We start from the raw sequence: 23838 nt of genomic DNA on the forward strand, positions 1-23838 counted from the left end.
AGGTAGGCTAGGAGACTTCAGACGTGAAAAAAAGGTGGCTGATATGAGTGCCATGGGTAAAGCAGATGGAGATCAATGCTGCTTCCAGTGTAACAATTAGAAATCACAAAATAAAGTTTGCAGGTGGTAGGCTTAAAACAAACAAGTATTAAGCTGTGGAAAACCCTAGCAAGGAATGCTGTGGATGCTAAAAATGTATACAGGTTCATGGGAGACAAACCCACTGAGTGTTACGACAGACATAATCAACATCTCTGGCTCTGGGATCCCCAAACCACTAATTGCTGGAAGCTGGAAGAATATTCAGGAGAAGTATTGTTATATGCTTATTCTATTATTATCTTCTTCTCGGGCGTCTGCTTTTGGCCTCTGTCAGAGGCAAGACACTGCAGAGGACTGGTTTTGATCTGAGCTGATTTGGCTGTTCTTCCATTAAGAGATGAGAGACGTGGGAGAATCAGACCCATCCTGCCTTTATGGAAACACAAAGGTTTCTGAATGCTAGATCAAAGCTGCAGATTATCTTTAGTTCCTGCCTGAGACACATTCAGACTTTGTTGATCTGAATGCTGGACAAAGTTTCACCTCTAGGTGACAAGAAATGCTGCTGGCTTGGGGTGGGCATGTATTGGCCTTGGCTTGAGTGGGTATTCTTTTCACCTGTGAACTGTACCTGCCAGGTTTCTGGCCTCTTTCAACAGTGGCTTGATGGAGAAAATGCAACCAGCTTTTCAGGATGCCATGAGATATCCTTTGTTAAAGTTTGCAGAGATGTTAGGCGTGAAAGTTTGTACAGGAAAGCGAAGTGAAGTCTCTAATCACAGGAGACATGCCCAAGAAGGCAAGGAGATGTGGGATCTGTTTCCCGTGACTTTCATGTCTACTCTCCTCCTCTGGTTTCTAACAATAGAGATGCAGCTGTCCCTACCAGAGAGATTAATTTTGGTCTCTCATTCAGCCGGCTATTTTTCATGAAACACATAGGAATGTAATATCTCTGAGACCTTTATCACTGTCAAATTCAGTTGCAATTGGTCAAGCAGCTGAGAAAGACAGACACACAGACAGACAGACACTCATTTCTTTGCTGAGTTTCCTAAAAAATGTCTCTGATTCCTTTTCAGGATGTTGGTATTTAGGACTGAAGAAGTAGTAGTTAAAAAATAACTTCTGCTCCCACCCTAGAATTCCCTTTAATCACCATAAGCCCTGCTGAGCCTTTAGGTGGCAAAATGAAAAAAGGAATAGTTTTGGTGAAAGACAGCTCAAAATGAACAAAAAGCAGAGACTGGGTGTGTCTGATTAATGAAACACCACCTGCAAAAAATCAGATGAGATGACAGAAAGGCAGGGGGTAGGGGTAACGACCTAAAACTGCAAACAAGATGGTGAGGATACAGACACAAGACAGGCAGGCACAAGGGAGAAGACTCAGCCAGAAGTGAAGAGACACAGAGAAGAGAAAAAAGATGACAAACATGGAGACACAAAAACACCACTACAGGCTGGCAGGAAAGCAGAGACCTATCACAGAGACACTGCAATTTTTCTGTTTATTGCTTTTTGAAAAACGCCTCATTCTGAATGCCTTTTTTCTCTTCATTCCCATTCACATTTGGGAAAGCTCCAAAGCACAGCACTGGCTAAAGCCCTCTCCCAACCTAAATCTTCAACCCACAGACGTTACTCTTTAGTCATATTAACCACTCCCCTCAGACATTTCCAACAAATTGTTAATATCTTTTAAGCCCTGCTCTCCGTTGCCTTTCAGATTAGCCTTGCCCTTTCCTTTACACTTAAGTTTAGCAAGTGTTACTAATAGGAATTTAACATTTACCAAAGAATTATTTTAACTATGGGTCTAATAGCATTTGTATGGTGTTCTGAGCACCCAAGAGCCTCACTATCAGTTCTATATGCTTAGTTTTGTCTAAGTTGCTTATAAGACAAAGGAAAAATACAAGTTTATAGAAAAGCCAGTTAATAAGAGGGGTGTTCAAAACCTTGAAAGCCAGTTCCAAGAGGGATAGCAGTTCCTGGAGAGAGCTTCGCCCCTTTTTTATATTAGCCACAACTCTGCAATCGCTCATGTAATCAACTGCACTTGTACTTGGTCTAAGTTATTTTCTCCTGTGTGCAAGAGGAATACTAATAGCAACAATTTTTATTATTAACTGGCAAATTTTACGGTATTTTATACCACCATCAAAACCATTTTGAATTAGAGTTCTGTGCTTGCAGGCCACGGATTTAGCTGGCCTGATAGCAACCATAAGTCATTGATAGCTTGAATGGAAAGGACTGATGAGGATTTCAATCAGTAAAACCTCAGTGACAGTTTGGCACCAGTTTGCATGCAGCGTCTCAACAGAAACCCCAAAGGCTGCATTGGATATAACATCATTTTTAGAGCTGGGCTTCCTCATCTTGGCTGGCTTATAAGGATCAGTCTTCCCGTGTCACTAGATACAGCCCTACCTCGGCCAAAGAGCACATTCTCCGCCAGCCCTGAGTTGAAGACAGCTGGTGGGAGGCAGGGACGGTATTTGCACATGTGTCTCTGTAAGATGCTTATGCTCCCACTGTCCACGAGGTCCCTGTTCCTGAATAAGGTTGTAAATATTGACGGCTCTCAAGTCAACCTGTGCAAATCCCCTAGTCCAGGCTCACAGCCACTGAAGTCTTTCTGCTCTTCAAAGAAGACAAGCTCCTGCATTTATGTCTAAAACTGACTTGAGAGCATTTCTATGGGTCTGGATATGCACCCTGCTTACATTCTGGTCCCACAACAACCATCTCTTCTCTTCCCTGTACCTTAGTATCCCTGGGAAAGAAACCTGTGTACACAAGAGGAAGGAAATTAATCTACTCCCTTATGGGGTCCTCCTTTACAATGCTCAGGACAACACAACTCTGGAGCAAACCATGATGCTCAGTCTAACTTGTGCCTTAAAATCTGATTGCACAGGTAGGCTCTCAGTACCTCTGATGCTTCATTCCCCTCAAGACTAGATCCTCAGCTTACAAACTCCCTTTCACTTCTACTTAAAACAGGCCTGCGAGTCTGAGCTGCTCTCCCTCCTTCCCCACAGAAAGCCACGCGAATGCCTACCAAACAGGCAGCATGCAAAGCACCTGGGCACACACAGAAATGAACCAGTTACTCAAGCCTGCTCTTGCTGCAGCAGTTAACTGCAAGACCATTTCCACACTCACATGCATGGTATTTGATATCTGGCTCTTAGCCAAAAGGTAACTGGAATCATATGGTTAAATCCCCAGGAAATACTTTGAAGATGCCTTCCAAGACCGATATTCTACATTTCAGGGGGAAAAAAAAAACCCAACCAAAAAACCCCCCTCTCTTTGAAAGAAAAATACACCTTTATAATAACACTTTGCACTTTTATAGCATCTTTCATCTGAGGCTATCAGAGCACTTTGGGATACAGATGCTAAGAAATCCATTACAAAAATTATAGATATTCCTAAACTGACTGTAGTCGCTTGCCTTAATTTCCATTTCCTTACTGATACTCCCATACGGTGTCTGCATAGACTGATGCGGTCAGTGCTACAGGCAACTAGATAAACAAATGTACATGTAAATCTACACCACAAACACCTTCTCTTACAGTGAAAGAAGTATTTTCCTACAGCACTGTCCACTGTATTGAACCCTGTGAGGGAAAGAGGTGTGCATACTGCAACATCATATACTGCTTTGCACTTCCATTCCACTGCACTTCATTAAACATACTTTCACTGTTTCTTAATTTTTTTTGAGCAGGTCCCCCTGTATATACCCGATATGAACACACAGATTCCTTCTGGGTATGAGCCAACAGCTGCAACCCTGAAAAATATCAGCTTCTTATATCATTAACTGAGTTTCCATGGTGCCCTGGGGCAGAGATATTGATGCTTGACAGCATTATCACTATAAAGTAACTTTACAACTCTATAATTTAACTCTATGCTTCCAGTAATATTAAGAGCATTTGAAATTGTGGCTGTAAACCTTGACACTTTCACACAGACTGGGGAGTTGAAAGAGGATTTTGTTTTCTTTCCTCAAAGACAGCCCAAAACATGGTACTGAGAAATAACCAAATGCCAGAGAGGTGATGTGCAAGGAGGTCGCTCTTAGGAAAATCTGGAGGATTAGGATTAATCCCAGTTTTTGCAACACACAGAAAGGAGCCTGTTTCTAGGAGCTTAGCAGAAGAAGGATGAAGGTGTAGACCTCTGGAGGTCTTTTCCTGAGTATATGCCCAATTTACTTTGAAGTCATCTTGGCAACAAGCTCTAACTAGAGTTCAAACATAAACCACACTGGATAACCTCTGCAGAGCTCCCTCAGCTTTATCAGTACAGCCTTTCATACCTCATTGGCTTTTGCTAGTAACGTTGCCTTTACTGGGTGGGAATGAACCTGCAAGGGCCATAATCTGGCTCATGAGGATCTTCTCTTAAGGATATCTCTAACAGAGCTAGGAGGATCAGGACAGGCAGTTGCCAAAAAAAAGAAATGTAAAAAAGCCCAAAATAACCAAATACATTTGCCCTAGAGGACTGGCAGGTCCACGAAGCTCTAAAAGTTATAGATGCTTTTACTGGAATTGTAATTCGCATACAGACTTCTTTTCCCCAGGACAGGCATTTACGGAGATCCAAGTACTCTTTAAAAGGAATCTGGGTATAAGCAAATGACTCTTTCCTACAGGGGATTTAACTTCTCAAGTCCCACTCAAGCAGCAGGCTGATATTCTGCTTGAAGTTAAGAATAAGAGTGAACCCAGTGGTCCCAACTGTGCCACAAGTCCAAGATGCGAGCTCCTGTTGAGCACCTGAAGACACTCTAGTCAATCCAAGCTTTCATTCTGTGGCTGTAGCCACATGAATACATTTTTTTTATGGCCGTAAACAGGAGAGAGAGTTCAGCAGTGCAAGTACGCCCTGTTTAAGCTTCCAATTCAACACATTCAGTGAAATGGAAAATACCAAGTGATATCTTTGCAAGTTGGTTCAGCTATAGTGTTTTAAAGTATTGAGATAATTTCTCAGCTGTTCGTAATGTGAGAAGACCCACTTTGGGATAATATTAGTAATGCCTCTTTCTTCTGTGTTCTTTACCCATGGCTTCCAAAGTGGAGTTTTTTGTTTGTTTGTTTTTTACAAAAGATGTTTCATTAAATTAATTCTTTATATTGAGGATATTAAAGAGGTGATGTGCTTAGAAAAGCCATACAAAGCAGAACCATCATTTCCATCGTTTCTATCTTCCTACCTCATGGCTAGGCTTTGGAAGAATAAAACCTCTTATGCTCTCTTATGGGCTGCCTGCTGTGCAGCAGGGATCCAGTTCAAACACTCTAAAAAATGAACCCAATAGATTTTCAAACTGTTGATGTGAGACTCCTTTACTGGCCACTCTCGGGTCAGGCTGTGATGGCTGTTGATCTGCAGCTGCAGTGGAAAGCAATTCTGGGTGCGCTATCAGAGCAGCACTCAGAGTCCTACAGCTGGGGATTCATCCTTCCTCCCCCTCTTTTATCCTGTGTTCCCTGTCCAGCTATGAGGCTGGTGTGTATCTAGACAGCTCAGCAGTTGAGCTGCTGGTGGTGAATGTTAACAGAGCAGTTTACATGCCTTGTGTCATAAGCCCTGTAAATACTTAGTAAAACATGGTATTTAATGGAAGCATATCAGCTCATTTTAAAGCTTCTTCACCTGGTACTGAGCAAACTGTTGCTGCGCTGCCTTTTTAATCAGTTACCACCAAATGCGTGCACATGTGAGAAGGGTTTTAAACATTTCTCTGTCCACTTCCAGGCAACTAACCTACAAGCCTACAATCCTCTTATTATGCCTTCGAAACAGACTCCATTCACTGTTATCTACAGCACATGTTATCGTAGGGTATTCTGCAGAGCCAGGCTTACAGAACATATCCCTAATGTTTCTCGTACACCAGGTACATATCAGTTAGACACAGACCTACCGTGCACACACGTACCTCTGAAGGAATGTGTAACAGGGCGTTCAGGAAGCTACACCTGATGCAGTGCTTTGTTCACAGGATGAAAATACAAGAGACGCTCCAGCAGTAACCATTACTGATATAATGCTAATTGAGGCCTGAGACATTCATGCAACCATGTTAACTCTCTCTGTTACAAGAGGCCAGAAATTCAATACTCCACAGGACGCTGTTATCCCACCATATATATCCCAAACATATACCCCCTGCACAGACTGATGGAAGACCCTTCACTCCTGGATTTCATTTAAATAGTGCAGCCTCAGGGGCAAATTTGTTTTTACAGAACATACCAGGTATAATCCTCTAAATTCTGAATCTTTGAGGTATTTCATTTAGGAGAATACATTCAGTCATACAAACTGGAGTAGTTTGGAACAGATTTCCACTTTCAATGATATCTTCCCTTCCTTTTTTAAAAATTTTCTTACTTTCTTATTGAAAAAAGTTACTGTCCACACTAACAATGTCTGAATTCAAATAATACTTACCAGACTGAAAGTCTGTCTCCCATTTTCATGCATGTAAGGTATCCATTTATCTCAATAATTACAAAGTATGTTTCAGTCACACAAGTGTGATATGTAGAAACATATCTATTACAGGCTCACGTAGAGGTTTGTATAGATCACAGAGTGAGCACGTAAACCCTGAGGAACACAAAGAGATGTAAAAAAAACCCCCAAACCCAACAAACCTAATCCACTTATATAATGGCATTAAAGGGAGTGGTACTATGATCTTATTTGCCATGAATGCTGTAAGGGAAGAAACTGGCAGGTAGAATTACATGCCACCGGTGCAAACAGAAGACTGTTCAGAGTTTGTTCAGTTTTCTCACCTGTCAACAGGAACAACATTAGGCTAAATTAGTATTTTTGTAGAACCTGGAGATCCTCATTTGTTTTGGTCTCTACATGGAGCCAGTATTCTGAATGTGGGGTGTGATCTGCTTTGTAGTCTCTGTTCAAGGCCATGGGTTCCCTGAATTTGAGGCTGAGTCTCAGTCTGCACTTCTTAATCCAATACTAGAAGATTGGAACGATTCTAGCCTCCCTGATCCTGTTTCTATTAAAAACAAAACAAAAAACTCCACAACCCAGTAACATCACAGTGGGATGAACAAAGTTGTAAGAAATACATCTTTGAAGGCAGATTTCCTGAATACTTGCCCTATCAGTTCACAGTTTTTGGGCTCGCTGTATTTTCTTCATTTATTTGCTTGACTTGCTGCCTGCATGTAGCTAGATAGTTAATAGAAGCATGCCTGTCCTTGGAGGCCAATATGAGCTGACTGGCTGTGTCTTTGGTTCGGGTCCATTAAAAAATCTGAGCATTAATTAATCACTGACTTGCAAATAGCTTGGAAGAGCTGTTCAGGCTAAATTGGAACGTTCTGCAATTGTTTTACTTTTGGTCACAGGCACTTCGGTGATATGAAACTTCTCCCCTGCCAGGATAGGATGTGCATAAATCCAGCCACTCCTGTGTTAGAGCAGACCAGCCTAGAGACTGCTTCAAGCAGCTCCATTTCTTTCTCTAACTAGGAAACTGCACACATGAGGAAGAGCTGTCATAAGCAGCACTCTTGATAGAATCCCTCCATTGAAAAGGAAATAATGAAACCTACCAGGGCAAAATGCCAGTGGAGTGTACTACATGGGCAAAGAGCCTTCCCTGCTTGCTGTCTGCCAGGTGGGTCAAAGCCAGCTTCTCCTCCTTTTTCACTCAGCTAGGTGAAACCGTAACTGTAGAAATCAAGCTGCTGCTTGAGCTTTCCATCCATCACCACCAAGAAGGATCTCTGATCTGGGGCCTGTTTTCTGTGCTCTAGCTGTTGATGGTCACAGTGAATGAACTGAGAATGATGCAGCTCTGTCTGCAGAAGGCAAGCCAAGCAAATAGAGATGTTAAACCCCACACCTGAAACCTCTGTAGTGTGAAGCACGAAACAAAAATCTTCATGGAAAAGGACACTAAGCCAGCATGACCTACAAGTCATGAAGAAAAACATATTCAAGGGAATCATGATCTCATTTGTATAGGGACTCTTCCCACTCCTCACTGCAAAAACTGTTCTTGATAAATAAGGAAGATAAATAAGTAGCTGTCAGTACAATGAGTACTAAGTGAGGAGGAAAATTAAAGGTGAAGCTAAGGCACATGTTCTTAAAATGCCAAAATACCAACATGAGAAAATAAATACTTACACCTAACAGTAATGACAATTTTTTCTTCAGTGGCAAGATATACTACATATGTGTATGTTGCAAAAAGGTATTCCGTGTAAGTAGTTAACCTTACTGGGCAAAAAAGAGCTTGTATTCCAAATGCTCAAGTCTGATAAGTCACCTTAATATATTCATCCCTTTCCTTCCCCTAAATTTCACTTTCAGTGGAGAAGCCAAACCAGAAAACCCCAAATGATTAAGAATTACTTTCCCTGTTCCCTGTTTCTCACTCTTATTCCCACACAGTGTGTACATATGCATGGATGGTGAAGAATTATGTCTCATACAAGTTTCCCCCTTGCTACCCTAAAGCTGTAAACCTTCCCTGACTTCTAAAATGCAGTGGAGAGGTAAATAAGCAATCACCGCTAATCTTTCTCCCTCTGCGGTGTTTCTAAACCTATGGAAATTCCAAAAGCTACCAAGATAAAATGACAAAATGAAATAACACACCCAAGCTTGAAGTATGGGCACAGGTTATTTGAGTGAGCATGGTGACAAAAAGAAAAACATAAAGAACAGATCATAAGACCAGTCAGAACAATTCTACAAATTGTTGATACGTTGAGATAGCCAGGTGGATATGTGTTTTTTGAGGAACGAGACATTGCTTCTATTTGAGCACTCAAAAATGCAAACGACTTTGTCAGTTTTGTTTGCAGAGGTCGCATTCCATTTCTTTGTCAACTGGTATTAAAGACCTGGCCCTGAGGCAGCTGCAGAACCTAATGGATCCTTTAGAGTCTTTTGGCTGTGATTCAAAGGTGGAGAAGATACTTTAACTCAGTACCAACGATGCACTTTCAACTTTCTATTAAAACAATAATACAAATGCAGGGATAATGAGAGAATAAGGAGAGAAATGAAGAAAGAAATGGAAGACACTGGAAGGGAATGGATCACAGGCTCTCCAGCACTAGTTTCTATAACAAGTGTGTGAGCCAATCTCCTACAAGAGGGAAATGGCTTATTTGATCTAATATGCCTTTCTCTTCTTGAATTTCCACAGTATGGAGAATCAATACAAGGGAAATTAAAGCATCAGGAGCAGACTCACATTTCCACTTGTGTGTTCCTATCTCAGCAAACTCTTATTAAGGTAGAAGTATTTACCTTAAGTGCCCAGTTCACGTGTGCTGCAAGAGGAGGAAGGATTTCAAAAGGATACATGCTTCTTCTGTGTAGGGGACAGCAGAATTAGGTCCACCCAATATGTAGCTGTAGAATGAGACTTCCAGAGTGTAGCAGTAGGATGTATCATTTAACAGCCCACCAAGAAAACGCCGGCCTGTTCCTGCTTTCACAGCATCTCTGTTGAATGATGTACTGGACTGCAGGAGGAAGAACACAGAGACATGAAGAGAGTTCACGTGTGGAATAACGGAAGGGTTGGGAAGGAGTCTGTTAAAATAGAAAACAGTTAAATTCACATTGCCAAATCTCATTTACACTATGTGAGACTACACTATTTTTTGAGCATGGCCTGGAGAGACCATTAATGGAAACACAGTTCTGGCACACAGACTATAAATAATGCCTTGCAGACTTTCACAGAATTAATCTCAGTTCGCTAGTAACATCAGCTTTTCTCCTCCCCTTTTGGATAACACAAAGAAAGCCTGTCATATGCATGAGTTGAAAGTGAACCTTCCAGACCCTCCATTCTCAAAAGTTAAGCTGGACTATTATTTGGATATTGGGTTCCTTCTCTCTGCTGCATTCCCCTGTATCATAACCATTCTCCCCCACCCCTTACACTGGACTCTTTTAAGCAAAGTAGAAATACAGTGGCATTTACGTTTTAGTGAAACTTTCTCACCTAAGACGTTTGACTGGTTCTTAAATTAGGTCACACAAATTTCCACTTCACTAACTTAAATGTTAACTGGGTGTTGCTCTCTGGGTGGAAAAATATACTGCATTATTTTACAGCATAAGCAGCATAGTATAAAAGGCAGTATTTTGTGCTATTACTGAAGATCTGGCTTTAAGAACCCTACAGCTTTATGACTATTCATTTGAAGGGTGGAGGGGAGGAATCCAAGTATTTCCATAAATGAGTTTTAGCTCTCCTTTGAAGGTGTGACATCCGGAGACTAAAGGGGAACTCATCTTCAGGTTGATTGAAGTCTCAGAGCTTGTTCCTACCAACTAGACAGAAAAATGGATTCTGATTTCGTTTTAGTTATCAGACTCTATTCACAACCTCATAACCATTAGACTGCGTTAATCTGGGCTCAGCACAAGATAGTGACCACCACAAAAAAAAAAAAAAAGAAGAAAAAAAAAGTTATGCAACTTGGATCTGTTGCATAAAAGGCCTTAATATCTCCTGCTTTAAGGCTTTTATGTTGCCAGTGAAACATAAAGGACCCTTAACATAGCTTACTGTTCAGTCATTGTGCCCATGGTGAATTCTTTGAGCTATCCAGGGTCCTCCTATTGAGCCTTAAGGCTAGTATCTTTTCTTGCTAACACAATGTTAGTATTTATCAAGTCCATCTCTTTTCCAAAACAGGGAAAATAAGATTTCTTTCTTATTTAAAAAAAATAGATGCAATGGTTCAAAATGTAAAACTTCTCTAGACTGAGAAAATCAGACTAATACTGAAATGAACAACAATTCTGGATGAATAGTATATACCAGAAGATATAAAGAATGGAAATACCTGTGGGTTTATTAACATTCTGAATGGTTTGAAGTCTCTCTCATGTTATAAAAAGGAAGGCTTTCCAGGTTAATTAGAAAAAGATGGAATTGGGTTTCTTATTAGCATTATATATAGGAGTTTCCAAATGCAATGTGTTGTCTTTGTGGTAACATAATATTTAGCTTTGTGGTAAATTGTACACAGAATGCATTCTGCTATGTACATATCATATAATTTCCTCCAAATTACATGGCAGAAACCTTGAGGATATTCTGAATAACTATGGGACAGGGAGGTAAAGTGCTCATAAGGACTGATGGGGAAATTAATTGTTAATTTGATATATGGAATAAAATACTTAAGGAGGTCTACAAGAGGGAACGTTCTCTGACTTCCTGTAAAAGAAGCCTTCAAAAGACTACTGAGACCCTGAAACTGAGGGAAGCTTTGTCTTCAGTTAAAATTCAGAAACATAAAGGAAGATGATCAGGCTCTGGGGATTGCTTCATAAGTCAAGTAAACATTGATTTCAATGGATTGTGCTTCATGTTCAAATGAATGCCTGTGGTGCAACTTTCAATGCATGAAAGCATCAGCTGATGAATATGGGTATATGGAGCCAGCTCAAAGGAAGAAGAAACGAAACGTGTCAGAACATGGTATTGTGGTTTGTGAGGAGAAGCATCACTCACAAGGCGAATGAGCTGATTCTATGGCTGTGTTTGGCACAGTGAAAATGAGGAAAATGTCGGAGAAGTGATTCAGGGCAGACATTAAGGACAGAAGTATTCCAGTGATCAGGAGACTCAGTTACTGATATGGAGTATCTATGAAGATTATGGAATCTCATCAACTATGTTTAAGAACAAATTGGACAAGTATCTGCTGAGTATAGTTCATGTCTTTGGGATACAGTTTGGACATGAGGTCCTTTTCAGCTCTATTTCCCATTATTTCAGTCATCAGGCTAGAGGAAGGTTATGAGTTGAATTCCTCATAGATGATTCTTGAGATAAATCTTACATAATATTTTCATCACAGTTCTTGGCACAGTAAAGGAAGACCATGCCAACAAAATCTGCTGATGACACACTGTGGAATGAATCATCATTATGGAGGAGGCTCTGAATATCATACAAAAAAAAAAAAAAAAAAAAAAAAAAGCAGTGGGATGACTTTGAGGACCGGAGTGATAATAGTCAGATGAAACTCAACTGCATAAGTGCCAGGTCATGTACTCAGAGCCTAATAAAAAACAATCTCTGCTATAAGCTGAAACCTCATCAGCTGGAAATAGATGAAGAGAGAGTCTGATGTATTACTTCACTGAAGTGATTTTTGCTTTCTGGCAGAAAATAACTCAGAGTTGGGTCTAGTTATTGGCAAAATTATACTTGCCATATTTCAAAAGTGAAGCATAAGTAGTTTCAATAATTGGAAGAAGGTTTTGTAAATGGCAGAAAAAAGAAAACGAGATTTGGATCTTTCCAGAGTTTCAATTTTTATAATGCTATTTTGTGGGGTTTGGAGTTTTTGGTTTTGTTTTGTGGGATTTTTTTCTTTCTTTTTGTTTGGTTGTTTTTTTTGGGGGGGGGGGGGTTTGCTTAATAGAATAGTTCCAGTTTCAGCTGTGCAAAATTACTTGAAATGGCAATGGCATTAATAAAATCACCTGTTCATTTCTTTGTCAGGTAGTGCCACACTTCCAGGAATAAAAAGAAGCTGAACCTTCATTTAGGTGCATAAATGTAGATTTTGGAGGTTAACTTTGTCCTCATTTTGAAAAAAATCTGATGTCATAGACCAACTTGATGTCTTGAGTAAAAAGTAAGATCTCTGATTTGACTCAAGAAGTTTTGGGTAGAGAAAACATAAAATAAACCTTTCAAATATGAACACATGCATGTTTTGATACAGCAGCTTGAGCTTGGCTCTAGAGCAAATGCTATACGCCAGAATGTGATTTGATGTTTTAGACGAAAAGAAGAAAATTAGTTGAATTTTCTTGAATCTGTAATGACAAGGAAGGGCAGCAGGTACTTGCTTGAGTCCAACCTTCTACTCACTGTTTCAAGTTGAGGTAAATGGAGTGGAGAAATAAACAGGCAAAATTTTGACTCCTCACCAGAACTGATCTTGACAACTGATAATGCTCAAACAAAGGCTATGAAAAGCCATGTATTATCATGGCAAACAAAGAGCCTTTTGCATGCACATTTATTTAATCAAATTCTAATCTGGGGAAAATGGCGGGGGGGGGGGCAAGAGGGGAGAAAGAACACAGATAAAGTTGTCCGCAAATGAGTCTCTTGTTTTTCTGGGAGAATCTATTGCCCTAAAACCCTTGCAAAGCTGAACTGAAGTCATCATTAAGCAAATGCACTGAGCAGGCACAGCAGGAGAACAGCTAAACAAATATTTATTTCTCCAAGGCTGAATCGCATGGGAGTGTCAACAACAGCAACAGCAAAAAGTACAAAGTCTGGAGGGTGGGAGGAAACACCAAAGACTTTGAAGTTCTTAAATAGGGATATCTGTACAAAATCAACAGTAATTCGTTATTAAAATGCACAGATACATTAAAGCTCACAGAAGGACTCTGTTTCCCAGATTGTGTGAGAAAAATTCAGTGAACAAATAGCTATCTACAGGGTTAGGAGGTGCCAAGCAACAAGAATCCAGTGTTAAAAGAGCAGACCAGGAAGGATGAAGGATTCCCACACTTTCTGGTGGGAAGAAACCCATCAGAAAACTACACCTGGATTTCACACACGCTTGAGAGCCTTAAGATGTGCTGACCCTCTCTCTACATCTCAGGCATTAGTGGCAGCTTCCCCAGCCCTTCCTACCAGATTTCATTCCTCCTCCACATGCTATGCTGAATACCTTCTGTATGACCAGTTTCCCCATTGGGAATGACAGTGAACAGCCAGGCAGCACAAAGAAATTTGTAAACCAGTTGGACCTTATTCAGACACTGCAACAGACAAAGAGATGTGTGGAAGGAAATAAGAAAAAAAAATTGCAAGCAAATTCTTTCTGGAGTGATCTCAAAGCAGAAAAAAATTTTGGCCCTTGGTTAGACCTCTCAATGTACCAGAACCCCTGTCTCTAGGGCAGTCTTGTCTCTTGGCTGGTAAGGACACTACCACACAATGTCTCTCCTCAGTGAATTCAGCCCCCTGGTAGCTAGCTTACAAGCTCAAAAGCTTAGGCAGCTCCCATATGGCTGAGGGATACTCTTGGTTTCTCAGCACTGCTCCATCGTCCTGCTAACAACTACTGAAATGAATGCCCTGAGCAGTCCATAGTCATAAAGTAAGGGCAGGCAGTTTACTGATTGCCTCTGCATGCCTGTATCAGTCTATCACAAGAGTGGCTCCAAAAGACCAAGAAGGGAAAACAATGCATTTCTCACACATCCGAGACTGAATTTTCCCAAGTCCACCCTTTGGCACCCTGATGGACTTGGAATCTGAGTGGTTCTGCTTGGTGGGAGCTTCCACAGGTGGGACCTCCTCCTCAGCTTATGTGTGACTTCGCAGGGGACTTGTCTTGCTACAGCATCAGAAAACCTCAGGTTGCACAAAAGGAAAACTTGGAGGCAAAACCCGGTAAATCCGGGTCCACTGTTCAGCGGAAGAAGAGATGCCAGAAAGGGCTGAAATGTCAAGCAGGCTCAGTGTCCAGCCAGTGATGGATGGTAGCTTCAGTTCTACCTTTCACTGATGGTAGGGCAAAGGGACAAGGTACAAAAGGGTACTTTCTCATACAGGGCTTGTTGGGGAATGAATCTTTGTCATCTTCTGAAATTGCTCAACACATTAGGGAGAAAAAGGATCAAGGTATGACCACAGTGCAAGTCGGACCTTGCCAGGTTTGTAGCATGGGAACCAGGGTATAGACTGCACATCACTTATGATCAATCCTAAGGTGTTTCTCCAACCCAGCAAGAAAGGAAACAACAAGGTACAAATGACTCAAAGTAATTAGGAGAGAAATCAGCAACCAGACAGAAATCTGGTCACAGGCTTTGACAGATTGAGAAAGATTAATTTCTGATGTAGCAAGGTCTAGGAGGTTCCTGAAATCCAACAGATAGATTTTACCATCTGTTCACATCTACTGCAACACAATTGATTGTTTATGTGCCCATGGAAAGAAGTAGCAAACTGCATCTTCAAAAACTTGAGCTCCAGTGTGTACATGAATGTTTCCCAGAAGATCATTTGTCCTCACAGAGTATCTGCATGAAACTCAGAATAAAGAGGTCTTCCCATTTGCTGATATAGATAGATGATGTAGGTCCAGGAAATGTTTTACAAAAGGACGTAGCATGTTCAACTGCATGCTCACAAGAATCAGAGAATCATGTTAGAAATCCTTCCTGGAGAAGAGCAGAGACATAAACACTAAGAGGATTCATAATTAGAGAATGTTTTCATATTACAACACATAGTTAAAAATATGCTGGATCACCCTATGCCATTTCCATTTGGGAAATAAGCTGTATTTCACAGCTGAGGCTAACTATTCCTAAAAAAACCCAAACCCCCAAACCAGAAAAACTGCCCACATTTTGCTTGTTCTGTAGTTGAGCAATAAACCCTTTACCTACTGGGGTAAACTGGGATTATGCATACAAATTGCTTCATGTTCTTCACTTATCAGCACCAGCAATGGCCAAGTGTAATCAGGACTCAATTACAACCTCACCAGAGTTTTCTGCTGATGCTGCTCTTATAGCTGAAGAGCAAGCTTTTCTTCTAAAAGAAGATAAGACCTCTAAAAGAGGTCTGACCTCTATGAGCCTTCAACTCTCTGCCCTAGTGTAGCGAAAAAGTGATAATAAAGAAGTTAGTAGTTAGTGCTCTAGAAAAAAGGAATGACACACTTGTCATCAAGGAAGAATAGACGTGCCATTGGGAAATGGACTGGAGCCCAGACAATGTCAAATCCATCTTGGTGAAGAGTTTTACAGTATCAGCTATAACTCACTCTCATTTTCTAGAATGCTTTATTGAAGTCTGCAAAAGTTAGAAAGAGAGCACAGCAATGCACTGGCTTTGAAATCTTTGTCACAGAAGATTGTAAATAGCAATATCACAAATTGTGACTCTTCTGTTTGCCCCTCTACAGGGTGGTCTAAGAGGGATGCAACTGGCAGCTCACTTTCCTCATATGGATAGAGCTAATTATTGCCATGGTGTGCCCAGCAATCACTGCTTTGACCCTGCCATTCTTGCAGCCAGTAGCCCATCAAGCTATTTTACAAGCAAAACTTTTCTCCTTGTCTCTGGAAGCACTGCAGAAACTTCTCACTTCAAAACCAACTTAACTCTCTCCTCACACCCACCTCTCACCAGCTCCATTAACTCTCTTAATAGACTGGAAAGCATATGTGTTAGTGTTTTTTGTGATAGACTATCAACTCCATGCCAACTGGGTCTGAAGACTTGGAAATCATGGCATTTGGGAGGCTTCTATCAGGCAGCCTTCTTCCAATTTATTTTACAAACAAGCTGCAGCCAGCATCTGAAATGTAGATGGCATTATTTAAAAAAAAAAAAAAAAAAGATAAGAAGAAAAAAAACATCCCAAAGGCAGAAAGCTGATCTGAAGGAGGTAGCAGGCAAAGAGGAAGGATTCTGGGAGCAGAGATGTGGTAAAATGAGAACAGAGCTCAAAATTACTCCCTGATTCATCTCGACTTGCAGCTTTGCCGTGTTTCTGATGCATAGGAGGAAAAAGTATTTCATCTCAAAATCATTTGTGACTACTGAAATTCAGGAAAAGAAGGTTTTGAAATATTCAGGATCATTTCAAAGAGGGATTCCATTACTTAGAGTTTTTCCAGATCCCTTAGGTACAGCCAGATTGGACTGATATTCCTGTGAAAAGGGCTCACTCACTCTCACTGACAGCTCTGCAGTTGACAGCATTTTGTTTCATAACTTTCGTGCCTAGTAGGAAACACTGAGGTGGGCAGCAAACTTTGAGTTTAACAAGGGAATATTCTCTGAACTAGAATTTTATTTGCAGAAATCTGAGAAAAGGCGTGCAGAGATCTGAAACAGTTTGACCTGTCCTAAGAATGTGAGAGAGAAAAGCCTGAAACTGAAACCTGAAGACCGAATAGCCTGAAATCCTAAGAGATTTTCACCATTCTACTACCCATCTCTTTTTGCCTTTTTCCTCCTACTCAGTGGAAAGCAGACAGCAATCACCCTTTCTTAAAGGCAGCATCACATTGTAGTAGTACCATGAACACAACCTGCCTAGCACCACATTGTCAGGCTTTAAAGTGCAATTCTCCTCAGGGAAATAACAGTTTAAAGGTACTTTGTCACCACACACACATCTGCTCCCTGAGGGGCTTCATTATCCCTTTAATGTGTAGTGAAGGAATACCAGATCTTTCCCCCTCCCCATCCCTCCCAAGTGTCTTTCAGTCATGCCTGCTTAAGTTTGCTGATAAAAACACATATTTGCATGGTCATTAGCAGAGGGGTTGGAAGGAGGGAGCTTTATAAGCTCTCAGTTTATGCCTCAAAACCAAAACTATCAAATGAGCTCCCTTTTTGGAAACTCTGTAGTTAGAACAGCAACTGGGTTTCATGCTTCAGGGTTTCAGTTGTTCACCTGCGAGAACTACAATAGTTGCACTTTTTTTTTCACTGCTCATTAATATCCATGCTCTGCTCTCTACAGTGCTCTGGCATGCAGCTCCAGGACTGATGGAGGTCTCTGCAGCCTGCTGCCTGTCTCTGCACCTTGTACCAGTTACACTGGCAGCACCAGTGCAGGGATTTGGCCTGCATTTTGTGTTCCCCAGAATTCATCCTCACATGCGCTGAAACTGGTTGTACTCGCAGCTCCCACCTCCCTGAGTGCTACAGCACTGAAGATGCTTATGGAGTTCACTGGCTTCACCAGAGCAGCTAATGCAACTGGAACCCTAATCAGCAGCTCTTCTGAGAGAGCTTCTTAAACAACTCCCAGCAGCCAAACAAAGCAAGGTGGCGATGGCCTTATCTGAGACCTCCACCATGTCAGTCAAGGGCTCCCCTACAGAGTTGAGCAGCCCATCACAACCTACTCAGAAAAGGCAGCAGAAGGAGGCAGATTTCACCCCATCCTCTAAACAAACCTCAGTTGGAGCTTCTTGTGCCGCTACATTCTGCCACCCCAAACACACACACACACACACGTGCACACAGACACAGTGTACTCTTTCCCAAAACATACTTCCCCCAGTCCTCTCAGCTCCTTCTTCAAAGAGTCTGCTTCTCCCTGTCACCAGAAGTGCACTTAGCCACATGCGACAACGTCACCTACTCAACCATTAACCTGTGCACAAACCCATCATCCATAAACCAGAGAATCAGTCTGGAACTTATCTCCCTTTAAAGAGCCAGCCCAAGCTGTTACGAGTCATATACACAAATAAGGGATCTGCAAATGCTTCAGGGTAATAATGAAGATCCACTTTTTCCCCCATTTTTTACTAATAGCAACCTCTGCTTCTCAGAGCACATCCTTCCCCAAAGATGCCAAAGCTGGCATTTCCTAGTCTAAACTGTACAGAATAATCACACTGTTTAGAATATAATTCGTGTCTCTGGAGTTCTCAGTTTCCCTATTTGTCTGTAGAAAACGAGACGTTTCCTCAAAATGTACAATAAAATAGCCTCTAGCAATAGCCTGCAATGCTTCTCTTTACAGTAGTTTTATGAGTGTGTGTGCAGTCTCCTGGGAGTGCTTTCATAATCATTTATACAAATGACAGAAACTTAGGACAATGAGAAGCAGAAAGGGAAATACAGCCATCATGCATGCAGTTGCTTTGAGTAGTGTCTCTGCAGAAAAAGTGTTTTGCTCTGTGGCAGAGACGTTCTGCTCACTTGTAGGTCTAAATCAGATTACAACCCCTCCTAAGGAGGGGCAGCATGGCGTACACTGCTCCCAGAGCAAACCAGTACAGCCCATTGCTCAAACTCCTGGGCTCTCTCGCTGCTCCGGAACAGTTCTCTGAAACAGACTTGTATTCTACATATGTTAAAATAACATATAGTTAAAGAGGTAATACCCAGCAAGAGATCCTGGGAGGGGGACAGGTGTCCAGCTCTTAACCGACTTCCTACCTTTTTCACAGCACAGTTTGTCCCAGCTGGGTGAAATTTGCAGCACTCTGCAAGAGAGGTAGCTTGCATATGAATGTTAAGGAGCTCCTTTCATTTGTGCTACTCTGAAAGGCTGTCACCTGCTCCCAGCTTGTTGACATTAGGTAAGAGTAATGATGGTCTTTGAAAATACACCATAAAATTGCTATGAAAACTTGTTTCGTCTGTGGATATTCAAAATTTCTACCTGTTTGGGAATGGAGAAGGGACTGTCAACTCTCATATGAACAAACAACACAGCAAGAAGGTACTGAAAGAAAATCCATTTACTCAAACACTTCCCCCCCCCCCTCCTTTTCCTTTTCTTTGCAATACAAATTAATTCAACCCTCTGTATAAAAAGAGGGGTGGACTGGTTGGCACGATGTAATGGAGCAGTTTCACTTAGCTGTGACTCTCCAGAGGACAGAGTTCTTGTGAAACCAAAACCTATAATGCTTAGAAGCACAGGCTTTACAGTCTGTTCCCTTTGCCACCAGAAACATGTTTCCTCTCTCCCCTCACCCAGCCTCCAGAATAAACAAACAAACAAACAAACTTATGGAGCAACATGTCCAAGAAGCAGCGAGCAGAAATGCATCCCAGAGGGGTGCTAAAGCATATAATAGCTGTATTTGTCTTCCTGGAAATGCCCTGGTACAAGACAACAAAAAAGAAGGTAGGATCATTTGTTGTGCTCAGGTTTTAAGAGATTTCTGAGTAGATCTGTTAAGCTTGCATGATGTTAACAAAACCTACCTGAATGCAACACCTTTTGTCTTTCTGGGACAAGGGTCTTTTTTGCTGAAACACCAGAGAGGCGCTTAGGAGACTGGTGCAAGTGAGTATGGATTTCACTTCAGGGTGAATTCTAGGTCTGAGCAACTTGCTCGCTGCTCCCCCTTCCGTGCTCAGCCGTATGCAACACAAACTGGTTCTTCTTTATTTTGGAACAGATTATTGGGATTTGATCATTCAATGTTCTTGAGCTGTTATTACCCCCTCAGACACTTGTGCCAGCACTTCCTTCAGACATGGCCCAAAACGCACTGCGATTAGTAATAGGGATCACAAGACTAAGAGGGAGATGTCCAGCCAGGGTAAGTGATAACAGCCCAGCAAGGCTGCCATGGGTAGATGGGAGGAGGTTTCCTGGAAGGAACACATCTTCTCTAAGAAAGCTTGGATGGATGAGGGGGTTGCTATGGAAATAAGAATAGACCTGGAGTACGTGGGTAAAAGGAAAACAATAGAAAATGTAGATAGATTAAAAACTTTTCCTTGGTTGCTCAATTTTAGATATCCAGGCTAAAAAAAGCCAAAACAAACCAACCAGACAAAAAACCACAACAAAAGTACTAGGGCAACTCATTCCATATCTGAATTTTCTCATATTGCTGAGACAATGACAGTCTCAAAAATACGTTTTAGGTCACAGCATTATGGCACTGGGGTTAACAACATGTTTCCCTAAAGGAAACTGGGTGGCTTGTTCAGAGACTTCACTGTTGAGTGTGTAGCATGGTGTAAAACATAAGGAACTGCTGAGAAAGAAACCAGACTGGCACTTTGGAGACCCGGGGTTTATTCTCCGATTTCCTCAAGCAAGTCACTTCCTACCTACTCTCTGTCTCTTTCCCAGCATGACTCTTGGAGTTGTGGACTTTCTCAGTAGTTATCCAGTGCCCAACATAACAGGACCTCAAGTTTTTATCAGGGTCTTTGGCTAACCACGGCACACAAAGGATGACAAACAGTATTTCTAAGGAAGGTGCTCTGCTGGGAGGTTGAATACAAGAAAATGAAATGAGAACTCAAAGGTATCCCAAGTACCACAAGTTCGGAGTCCAAAGAAAAAAAAACAAAAAACAAACCAAGATTAAGCCAAGTACCTCTGGCCAGTCTTTCTCCTTTAACTGCAAAGAGAAGCAATCTTTACAAAGTGATAAAGCCATCCAAGAATGGCTGTGGTTATTTCTTTTAAATGAACCAGAGAGAACAGATGGTCTCCTCTCATACTGTCACAAAGGTCAAAATTAGCCACCCCTAAGACTAGCAGGTTCTTGAAATGCTCAAGTGCTTGTGTCTGGTTGGTATGACTAATCCTCTCTCCAGAACACGAAAGGTCAAATGAAGAACACCCCTCCAAATACTGCAACAACTCCTAGCCATGGCTGATGTGTAAGGTACTCAGACATGGTGTCAACAGCTGCTCCTAAAACCCAATGAGTCAGCCTTTCAAAAGAGCTTGTCAGCTCTCCTTCTTAGAGCTTTCATACAGATTATATTTACTCCCCAATGTTTAAAAATATCCTTCTTAAACCTTGAAAATATAAAACGTTTTCCTTGCAGAATTTGTCCTTTTTCCCCAAACAGCTGCCCAAGAAGGTCTCACGTATTTACTTGGGAGCAAAACTTCCTAGCTCTTCTTTCACTTTCCTCTTCACATGCTGACAGCTAAACCAAAGGCAGGCCTCTGTTTCTGAAATCACGTACAAATGAAGAATTTCTGGTCCCTTTCACAACTTTCACCTGCAAACCACAGTCAGCCTTCCAGAGTACTGTGAGGTTAAGTGTTCTGCTCAACAGATAGGGTACAGAGACATCGGGTGACTTGCCTTTGGTCCTACAACAGGCATGCAGGCTCAAATCCCCTATCCATCCCCTACTCTAATCACCAATCTCCCTTGGATGCTGTCATTTAAATAAAAAGGCCTATTGGAAATGACAGGTGAAGAAAGCAGTCCAGGCATGAAATGCACTCTAAAGTATATTAATAGAAGGTTGCCAGACAGAACGGCACAAGGCATTTGATCGCATCGTCTTAGGCTTGTTGTTCATGCTCCTTTGCATCTGGCTGCGTGATTTCTGCCAGATTCTCGGCTGGAGGAGCAGGCTAGGATTTGCCTGCTTTCCCTAGCCCGTGCCGGGCTCAGCTGCAATCATGCAGAGCACTGAAAGAAATCCCTTTGAGTCAGGATTCATTCTGAACATGTAAAACCCAGACAAATGACTGCTTCTCCAAAGTGAATCCCATTTCACAGCAAGTAGGTTATTAGTGTGGAACTCCATACAAGTAGCCTGCATTCAAAAGCCCTCTGCATTATTAATAGAAGATGAGCTTTTGACATCAAAGGAGAACCATTATGTATGCTAAACGGTGGCAAAAATTGTACCCGCACTTCAAACCTTTTCAGTTCTTTGTCCCTTGTAAATCAATCAAGGTTGACAGATGCTTTAAGGAGAGTAATCTTTTCAATGATACTGTCAATGGATAACATAATGGAACATTGTCTCTGTGCTGTGTGAAGACATGGAGCTAGTCAATTATGGACAACACTTCATGCAGCCGCCAGTTTTCACTTGAAGTGCTGCTGTTGAAGTATTATAATCCCAACAAATGGCCGCAGCAGCATACAATGTAAATGAGACCTCCTGAAGCTTTGGAAAATTAATTAGTAACAACAGTGGTCCATTCCCACACTTTCAAACACCAGCCTGGTAATGTTAACGATGCACTTCCCCCCTTCCCTTTGAGCAGTCAATAGGGCATATTTACATACACTATTTTTAATCTTCAACACTTTTTTCCCCCCTTTTTAAATGCAGGAAGCTCTGGATTCCTTTCCTCTCTTTCGAGCAGCAAACTTCACCCCTGATATTTCCAACCAGTCACATAACCCACATGGCCGGAGCTGAAAACAAGAGAACAGAGACTTGCCCACTTGGAGACAGCAGTAATATTCACTCCTCTTGCTTCACACACGTCGGACACTTTGTGGCTGTCTCCATTTCCAACACATCTACCCCCTCAGCTGCCCGGAGAAGAATGGCTTGGATGGATGGCAGGGGAAAAGCTTCCGGTCTCAAGAGACCAGTAGGATGTGAGTTGAAAGCCCAATGTACTGAGTGCCAGCAGCACCTAGGTCAAACTGTGGTGCACTGGATGCCAACCTATGTATCCCATTGCCAGCTTCTACAGAAAGGAGATTGAGAGTCAAAGGGGAGAGACTGCACTGTTTATTTAGCTATTGGCTTCTATTTCCTACATCATTTTCTCAAAGATTTTCCCTTTGTCAACTAAGGCTTGCGCTAAAAGGAATACTTAATCTCCTACAGTAACAGAGAGAAATCCCACACTTGAGCACAAAATTTCTGAACTCCTATCATTTGCAGGTTTTCATTACTATGATCTGTGAATGCCCCCTTATCTATAAAGTGGTTTTGAAACAACCAGGTGCAGATAAGAAACTCAATCACTGAGGTCTTCTTGGACAAGAACAGGCTGTTCCTTGAACCCAACTCCCTCTTCCCCAGGCTCCAAGCAGCTGGGAACAGATGCAGCTGCTGTCCCTCCTCATTTTGTATGGATTCGGTCTTCTGCACTCTGGACAGTTTTCCAAGAAGCCCTGCAGAAAGCTTCACACTGCAGCAGTCCCCCGAACCCCCAAGACATACAGACAACGGTTAAACAATACTATGAGGCAACAGAGGAAGAAACAGAATCCATGCATCCTCCCAGGCATTACCCGGCCAGCTGCTACTGCTGATCTCAAGAAGAAAAGGGACATGTTTGGTCTACTAAAGGCCCCCTTCCTGGGAACAGAAAAGACAGAGCAAAGGGTATCTTCTGCCTAGCCTTAGAGAAGTCAGAGACCGATCCAAACTTTTTCCCACTCTTGCATAAAACAAACTACCATAGGATAGGGAAACAGACAAGAATCAGGAGGTTTCGATTCCTCCTTCCTTTT

The 23838-nt window shown here is 41.7% G+C and overlaps 1 protein-coding gene across 2 annotated transcripts in view; it reads right to left on the reverse strand.

Annotated features, from left to right (window-relative positions):
• The window catches only part of LOC128147873 (BEN domain-containing protein 5), a 980343-nt gene that overhangs the window by 80560 nt on the left and 875945 nt on the right, over nt 1–23838 (reverse strand). For both annotated transcript variants that reach the window (XM_052801053.1, XM_052801052.1), the window contains exon 11: nt 9443–9605. In XM_052801053.1, coding sequence (XP_052657013.1) covers nt 9443–9605 — 163 coding nt within the window. The remainder of the gene's footprint in view (nt 1–9442; nt 9606–23838) is intronic.

Source organism: Harpia harpyja, chromosome 11, assembly GCF_026419915.1.
Source record: "Harpia harpyja isolate bHarHar1 chromosome 11, bHarHar1 primary haplotype, whole genome shotgun sequence".
NCBI classification, from domain to species: domain Eukaryota; kingdom Metazoa; phylum Chordata; class Aves; order Accipitriformes; family Accipitridae; genus Harpia; species Harpia harpyja.